Genomic DNA, 9,065 nt, shown 5'->3' with positions numbered 1-9,065 from the left:
AGAACATAGGCCTAGTGAATGGGAAATACCTACACTAAACCAGGTTTTATTTTCTCAAGCCCACATCCAGATATCAGGAAATTTCATGGGCAGCAGTTCCCAAATCCAGTAGAACACTTCTGCACTCCAGTGCTCCCCTAAAAACTGTCGGTCTCATTGTTGGCTTCGCAGGAACTTTTTTCTTACTGCATCAACTGAAAGAGAAAGATGGACCTGACTTATGTCTTTATACTGAGTAGTTCAAATTTGTCTACGGTTTATTGGCCCTAAATTTAATAAAAGCAATGTGACACTTTAGTCTAGTTAAAGCTGAAAATAACCTATTAATCTGCACTCATGACTGGCTTTGGAACTACAACAATCATACAAAAGCTAAGATTGACTTCTACTGTCCAAAAAAACAGTAATTAATCCCACTGAAATATATATATATATATATATATATGTGCATAAGAGGTGGAAAGAAAAAAAAATGAAGGAAAACAAGCAGCATTTAGTATGTTAATGTATCTTTTCTGCATTTGAATGCCTTTACAAATAAGTAACTGTGCAATAAGATTGAAAGTGTAACCCAAGTATAGTACAAATACAAGAATATCTGCATTGAAATTCCATAACTTTCTTTATTCACTGTGATACATTCAAACAAAAGTGCTCCAGACAACAGTCATAGAGTAAAGGAAATTAAAAAGGCAGAAAAAGACCATCAGATACATGTGGTGATTATTCATACGTCAAAGCATTAGTAGCTGCTTGTATCTGAGTGCACCAAAAACCCGTGAGGGTCCATGTTTTCATATGCTGCACCTATAAAAATAATAATCATAGGCAGCTCTAGCACAAATGGCTTTCAGAACTAGAGCCAAAGCCATCACAAAGATAAAGCACCATCAGGCATATGTTTACAAATGCCACAGTAATTAGTAGAGTGAAAGAAAGGCTTAGCTGAATTAACATTTTCCTTGTATAGCATAGGGAAGCCCTGCTCAGACTCACTCCTTCCAGCTCTGTCATTTCACACCAGGGCCTTGCCTTTGCCCCATAACACCAAGAGCCAGGGGCAACTTGGTAAGCTTCAGGAGACAGTGAGAGATGGATGGAAGAGGAACTGGAGCCAGTGTCTATTCTCCTATTTAAGAAAATAATATTGTCATGGCAGCATGTACTTAACTATGTTACTGTAATACAGTGGCATGATCCACCTGAGAACACCGTTTGTACAGACCACGCTGACTTCCCAATGCTGTTTGCTAAGCTACAAGTGTTTGGCTGGATTGATGTTACTTATACAAGGCACTTCTTGTTTGAAACTACAATTCCGCTGTAGTAAAAATATAAGTTGTTGATGTCTATAAAAGACAGCAGAGCATCACTTCCTAGTAACTCAGATTACATCCTGCAATTTGGCTCTGTTTCAGCAGAATTACTGAACTGTGCACTTGCCAAGAACTATTTGTAACTGAAAAATTTGACAGGGAAGGTGGTCCCTGCCTCAAACAACACAAGAAAAGGAAGTCAAAGTGCTGTACAAATTATGCTGTGAAAGGGATATGATAGAGAGACACTTATAAATCTAGGGTTCTTCTACTTCATTTATGTTTAGGTAGACAGCATGGATTGTCAACAGAGAGCGTGGAAAATTCAGTAAAACCCTTGTCCTGCTCTACCCTTTGCCTGCTTTACAGTCAGCAATTCAGATCATCATCAAGAGCAAGACAGGCTTCCCCTATGAAATGTCTCAGTTGCTGACATTAAATTTTCCTTAAAAAAAAATAATCTATGCAGGACATAACAGAGGACAAACCTCCATCCCCATATGCTTTCTATAATAGAATATTTGTAGGGATCCTGATAGGTATGAGGCTGTGCCCCAGCTGCTAAAAAGATTTAAGCCCATGTGTGATCTATGTTTCCCAAAGCAGGATGCAATGGCACTGCTCATGTGACCAACATCATCTTCACAGTTAAGTCCTTGCAACATCAAGGTCTGTTTGCTTAAAAAGCATTTTTCTTAACTATGTTACTAATAAAGTCTCAGATCACTCAGGCTGAAAGAAGGTTAGAAGTGTTATGCAGTTATTTACCCTTCACGCTATTTGTGTGGCATTCATCTCCCACAGCGCATGCCTTGCCCTTTTCACACTCCCTTTCTCATGCAGGAACACAAAGCTGTAATGTTTGGGTTGCAAACACTATTAAATGCCCCTCTTCAGCCCCCAACAGCATAGAAATATTTTCTTTTAAAAGTTCAGATCAAAGCATTTCTACTAATCCTAGGATTTATTAAAACAAACATCATAGGCATGAGATAGTCAACAGCGTCCCTTTTATAGGATTCTTTGGAGACGGTTCTGATTTTGTACTGTTTACTGATCCGCCCCTCATTAATCTTCAGTTGCTCAGCTGCAAATTCAGCAAGTCCACCTGCTCCTTCCCCTCCCAGATGATGTTCCTTTAACCCCAGTTTCTAGTTGTAATGACAGCAAGTTTCTAGTTGTAATGACAGCACCACATAGCCCCAGTCCTGAGAACAAGGTGGCTTGCTCAAAAAGCTACATCTCACATCCTGATGTTACAAGAATGTATCACACACGTTTGCAGCAGAAGTCTAGCCTCTCCTCATATGAGTAATTAAAACCAGTCATTAAGTGCTTTCATGGAGTTTCATTGTCTTTATCCTTCCCTGCAGTCAAGGTAGTTGCCTTTGATCCAGTAACAGATCTGTGCGTATTTGAGGGGTGTGATGCGAACAGCTACATTGAAATCCTGTGGGGTGCCATTCATGTCCACCCACTGATGGCCTGAAAATATTCCAATAATTTTACGTTCCCATTTGTGATTCTGCCTCTTCCACATCCTCACGTACACCCCAGATCCACTCGCACCTGGCTGGGCATCACACTGCTGGTACAACAGGTCATACGTTTCATCTTTGACATCACAGAAACGGTACACCAGATTTCCTGGACGATCGTTGTCGTAGCCAGAGAAGTGAATCCTCCCTCCAGGCAAGTGTCTTGCTGGTGGGCTCACACCTATCTTCATAAACTTTCTTTTATGAGGCTTCTTGAGCTCCAGCAGGGCATAGTCATAATCCATGCCAATATCATTGGCGTTGCCTTTGATCCATCCTTTGGGGACGTGTGTCCGTTTCACTCGGATCCACTGGAATTTCATTTTTTCAGGCATTGCTGAGTTGGTGATATTGGCCCCTTTGCTGCCATCTTTCAGTTTTGGCTTCAGGAAGCCCACCCGCAGTTTCTGAGCTCCTTTGACATAACTCTTGCCATCATGGATACAGTGAGCGGCAGTAAGAACATGCTTCTCAGCCACCAGTGTCCCTGTGCAACCTGTGGATAGCTTCACTGACGTGGAGAACGGGTAATTCAACAAGAAGTCCTTCCCAAAAATGCTAAACCTGCTGTCATAGCCATAGATCTGCCTCTTAGTTCGAGATTTGCCTTGAGACCCATCACTGCTGCTCAGAATGTATATGCCCACTTCGGTTTCAGTGAGGCTACCGTTAGCGTACAAGGTTTCATAGGACAGGTAGTTCTTCACTTCTTCGTAAGTTGGCAGCGGAGAACTTTTGTGGCAGGCTGGGCCGCAGGGAGATACCACATCCAGTCTGGCTTCAGCATCAAACTGTGGCTTGTCCAAGTTGAGGGTAGATTGTGGCAGGATGACTGGAACTCTGTAAGAAGGCCATGTTGGCTTCCAGTGAGGACTGGAGGGCATCACATCTTTAGCAGCACACAAAAGGAGGATTAACGTGGACAAGCCTGCCATTCTGAATGCTGGTCTGTGGAAAGCAAAAGAAAGTCCAGTTACTCACCCAAACTTGTTGCAAGATCAATTTGCTTTGCTAAGCTATGGTTTGTTAAGCAACTATGATACTTGGTCAAAATCAAGCAATTTGAGCAGAGCAAAATAGCATTAAGTTCTTCAGGCTTCTTAGCATTAAACTAATGCCTCAGCCTGTATCTTGAAGCAAAAGTCCCAGGTTAACACATGAAACCCAGGATATTTAACCCCCAGGTGTGCTGAGCCACCAAGTCCCAGTTACCATCAGTGACAAGTTACGGTATTTGTCTTTACTCCGTGTCTAGAAAACTCACATTATGCATAAATTCCTGCACCCAGATACCGTAACTCCTGCAAAGAATAAATGCCTTTAGAGAATGCTGTAATCCAGCTGCAGTAGAATTCTCTGAAAGCTCCCACCTACCCTCTGACATCACTGAGAGGGGTCCCTTCAAACACCTCAGTTTGCTGTCTTAGCCAGAAACATCATGCTAATGGTAGGAAAAGGCAGGAGGAAAAAGATAACCCTAACAGAACAGGCTGGCACAACGTGATCGCACAGGAGACTTGCTTCTCCTTGCAGCTCACACCAGAGGAAGGTTTCTGCTCCACATAGCATTCGCCCTCCCCTAAGCTTACATGAGAAAGGCCAATCGTGATTACACAGTCAGCTAATGAAGCAAGCTTACAGCTCCTGAGGGAATTTTCAGTTAACATACTGACTTATTCCTTCATAAACTTAATTAATTAGAAATGCAAACCAACCCCCTCTGAGCACGGGGAGGCAAATGGGGCTGTAAATGTGTTTATGAACCCCAGGCAGAGTGCCTCAGACTGCAGAGAACAGCGTGCACTAGTATTGTGTCAAGAAAATGTGTAACTTTAGTTTACTTGAAAATTAGCCATACAGCTGAATCGCTGCAGGAGGCACTGTGCCCTGGGCAAGAAGGCAGGCAGGATCTCCCTCATACAAGGATTATTCAAACAAAACTTCACAATTATGTTGAGCTTACACATATTTAAACCCTGCTGAGGTTACGCTGATCACAACTGCAAGATCATTCCTGAAATACCTCAACCAAGCAAATCAAAGCAAACCATGCAGGAGATGACCACAGCTATCTAAGAATAAAAAAGAAAAATCCTTCTCTCCAATGCTGCTCACACGCCATTCCTAAGCCTTGCTGAAAAAGACTTCGAACACTGCAAACTGAGGAAGTCTGAAGGTGTCCAACTCAAATATTAGGCCTGGATCCCTTCTTTGTTGGTAGCGTCCTCTTTGGGAATGGAGGCTATAATTAAAGCACACAATGTTCAAGATATCAATTGACTCATGAGAGGAAATCAAAACATTTTGATTCCAAAAACCAGACATAGATGAACAGAGCTGATGCTACTGATACCCACAGAGGCAGGTACTGACTCTGTCAGAAGCAACCAGTCATTCCGTTGATAATTTTTTAAATAACAAATAGGATGTCTTTAAAGGGATATATTTTCTTCTGGAACAACTAAGCTCTAAGCTCTACACATGGAACTAGATGATCTTTAAGGTCCCTTCCAACCCAAGCCATTCTATGATTTCTATAGAATGAGTTATTTAATACCTAACAGGCAAATCATGCCAGAAAATTCAGGCCATTTTAAACATAAATCAGACATGCATAATCTTAAATGCCACAAAATCAGAAAATACTTGCTTATTTATTCAAGGAAAACCAGCAGCTCCTCTGGCTCTACCTATGGCAGAGATTAATACTGGGTGCTGGCTGTGTTTTGCAAGCTATCAAATCAGATCGTCTCTGATTCATGTAACAAGAAACACTTGCTGTATATCAGATGTATCTGTTGTAAAAGAGCAATTAGGAAAATACACAAAAAGAAGGTAACAGTGATGAATGCTGTATCCTCACAATGGTGATATACACTAGCATCAGTCAACTGTTAACTGTCCTCACTGGTGACAATGAGGAGTGACACAGGAGCGCTTACTGTTGCTGAGAAAGACTAAATCACACTTAGGCAGTGCATCAGGTAGCAGATCTCATTATTAGGAGCTCATATTTATATGAAGCCTGCTGTCATCTGCTTCACACCAAAGTAATTCCCATAAATGACATCTGAAGCTTTTTTGATAGATGGAATCTCTACTTAAATTGCACCACTCGTGCCACTTCTTGGATGTAAAAACCATTTGTGCTAACTGAGTCGATGCCGGCCTTCAGCTGATTTATTTAGCTGTCAGGGGATAACTGGAAGCATCTTGTCAGTTGTTATTTGCACGAGCACCAAGAATCCCCAGTGCCTGTCAGCACGGCGACCCGATGAAGGGACAGCATGCCCAACAGCTCCTCTGCTTCCAACGAGAGCATCAGCGGAGCTGGGAAATTGCCTCTCCCGGCAACCTGCCCTCCCTCACCTCCCTACCATCCCCTCCACAGCAGCACCAACGCTGGAAAGGCAGTTTTAGACAGCAGAGGGCAGCCGCCCGATGAAGAGACCACGGCAAGAGCTGCGACTCCACTCTGTCCTGAAAAAAGGCTTCAGAAAGACCGTATCTGTATCTACACCGTGCTCTGTCAAAGCGGTACGTATTCCACTTCATGTCCCTAGGCAGGCCTTCCCACACCCTCCCCGCAGCTTCTGTGCGGTAATCGCATCGCAGATACACGGGATAAAGCAGCCTTTTCATCTGCTACAGAACTTTGCTATTATTTCAAAGGTTATTAAAACCTAACTGCAATAAAACACAGTCATAAGTTTATACCTGACCACAGATGCTCACAAACCAAGGTATTTACAGATGTCTTTGTAATTATGTCTCATCTGGAGACATAACTGGTAATAAATCAGCTGTCAGTTGCAATAGAGAAAATGTCTTATTTTTTTAACAAGATGCCAAATTAGTGCACAGAACGTCTTGCTGTGTAGATCCTCCCTCTTTAAAAATAAGTGGTTAAGCAAAAGAATGAAGGAATTAAAAAAACAGTGCAAACTTAAAGAGAAACCTACCGGATAGCCTCTTCTCTTTTTTCCTTTTTGTTTAAAATAAAGCATATACAAACAAACAAAAAAATAACAATGCAACCGCAACAATGTTAACAAACACACTCTGCTCAGCTACTTACTTGTGGGTGACTCTGAGAGATGTTCTCAGACAGAGCAAACTGGTAAGAAGCAAGCACTTCCCTGAACAGCTATCACAAAACGATAGTGAATGAATTACGACGCGCTGTTCTACTGTAGTACTGCTCTTCTGTTTCTATTTAAACTGTGTCATAAACTCAATCCACCCTTTGACTCAGTACAAAGCCCTGCTCTGATATCCAGCATAGGAACCCCCTAGAAAGCGGTTTGTACATAATCACACTTGCTAATGGAATTAAAATTGTTTGGAGAATGGAAACACTGACAGCTACCCTGGGGCTCCCCACACCACTAAAACACTTTGCAGACACATTTCCCTGCCTGCTATGGGTATTCATGCCTTGAGATAGATGTTGGTGAAAGAGAGCTGCCTTGTTCAGAATGGACACGAATCATTTTCTTATAAGCAAGTAATTTTTCTGGAAGAGTTCACTGCTTCGAGGGTGGTTCTTGTAATAGATGGTTAAATAGCAATAAATCCTGGGATGTGCAGTATGAAAGCCCATGAACGGAACAGTCTCTGTTACATTTTGAAATGAACAAAGTTTTTCCACAGCACTGGAAGCCAGAATGATTAACACTGCAAAAGAGAAAGAAAAAGGAAGAGAGCACGAGAGAGAAAAACTTGCCTCAAACCGAACTATAGAGGTGAACCAAATTACCATTACCACCGTGCCAAAGCACCTCAGCTGCTTTTCCTAGTCGCAGAACTTGTTAAAGCACAGCAGAAGCAATCAAGTCGCGCTGCAACAACTGCGGGAGCGTTACTGCCATTACCCTGCAACCTCTGCCCGCCTGCCCGCGATGCTGAGGCGGTGCAAGAGTTACAGAGCCTCACCGCCAGACGGAGGGCTGGAAGACGTCTCAGAAAACCCTGAAACAAACTTTGATACCGGCAGGCCAACGGCGTCTGCCAGCACAAACAACAGTGGGCACTGACACGCGCATCGGAAACACGCACACACACACACACAGAGGGCTCGTGTTCTGCCTGCTTACCTCTCGGTCCAATTTCTGTCAAACATTTTTCCCTGCCTCCTTCCACCCTCCCTCCTCTCCTTTTTGTCTCTCCCCGCTTCCTCGCAAGGGGTTGCGGCACAGCTGAACAAAGCACACGGCAGGCAGGGACACGCGTGCCAGGGGCTATCTGGCCACCTGGGCGATGTGCTGTGGGGTGGCTGCTGCTGCTGTGGGGTGGCTCCTGCTGCGTTGCTCCACCGACCTCACTCCTCAGAGCTGTCCCAGCTACAGCTTCAAGGAGACCCTCGCACACGCTTGCAAGAGCAAGCTAAGGATGCGAAGCCCAGCACAGGGCTCGCAGGACTACTTCCAACTCCTCCTGTGCATCCCGATGCGTGCATCGCCACCAAGTCGCCCTGCCACCAGCGCCTTTCGCACCAGATGCTCCCCGATGCGCCGGCAGCCCCCTTTGGGGTCTCCAACTCTCAGCGGGCAGCCGGGGAAGGGCTGTCCTCCCCCTCTGGAGCCGCTTAGCCGCACATCAGCCTTTTACCCCTTTTGTCTGCGGCGCCGGGTCATGCTCCCGTTCAGGGGGGCTTCCAAATTCAGTCCCCCTCCCGCAGCCCTCACCGGCACCCCGTGTCGCCCCAGCACCCCGGCGGGACCTACCGGGGCTCCCCCGCTGAGGAGGCGGCGGCGGCGTCTGCGGGAGCGGCTCAGGCAGGTGGCGGCGGGGCCGGTCCCATCCCTGCCGCCGCCTGCGAGGGGGCTCGGGGGCGCCTTCCCCCGGCCGCCTGCTCCGAGCGGGGCGGAGCGGGGCGGAGCGGAGCCTCCCGCAGGTGGCTCCCCAAGCCGCCGCCGTGCTCCGAGCCCCTCAGCCCCAAATCCCCAGCTCCGAGCCCCGACCCCCGGCCCCGCTGCCCCCGGCGCAGGCGCCCTGTCCCCGGCCGGCCGGGCGGGAGAAGCCGAGGTCGGGGCCCGGCCCCTCCCTCTCTCCACGCAGGCCTCCCCCACTCAGGCCGCCGCCCCACTTTCTTTTTTCCTCCTTTTTAAGTCTTTACACTGTTGTTTTTATTAGTTTCGTGAGAAAAAACACCTTTTTTTCCATTCACTCTTTTTAGTCCCAACACTGCGCCGCTGCCACCTCAGCCGCG

General features: G+C 45.7%; 1 protein-coding gene across 5 annotated transcripts; it reads right to left on the bottom strand.

The window, feature by feature from the left end:
• Positions 1–603: 603 nt before the first annotated feature.
• On the bottom strand, positions 604–8,784 carry PRSS23 (serine protease 23). Of its 5 annotated transcripts, none has more exons than XM_084528528.1 (2): positions 8,581–8,784; positions 604–3,802 (listed from the first exon to the last, which is right to left on the bottom strand). In XM_084528528.1, the coding sequence occupies exon 2, from the start codon at positions 3,787–3,789 to the stop codon at positions 2,674–2,676; it is 1,116 nt and encodes a 371-aa protein (XP_084384654.1). In that variant the 5' UTR covers positions 3,790–3,802; positions 8,581–8,784; the 3' UTR covers positions 604–2,673. The 5 variants fall into 5 exon arrangements, with proteins under 5 accessions (XP_084384654.1, XP_084384653.1, XP_084384656.1 ...); XM_084528527.1 differs by lacking the exon at positions 8,581–8,784 and adding an exon at positions 7,951–8,247; XM_084528530.1 differs by lacking the exon at positions 8,581–8,784 and adding an exon at positions 7,581–7,842.
• Between the last annotated feature and the right edge of the window lie 281 nt (positions 8,785–9,065).

The sequence above is a fragment of the Aythya ferina genome, assembly GCF_964211825.1.
Source record: "Aythya ferina genome assembly, chromosome: 1".
In the NCBI taxonomy this organism is placed as follows: domain Eukaryota; kingdom Metazoa; phylum Chordata; class Aves; order Anseriformes; family Anatidae; genus Aythya; species Aythya ferina.
Note: the sequence above shows the minus strand (reverse complement) of the source record. Positions and strands in the feature narration are given on the sequence as shown.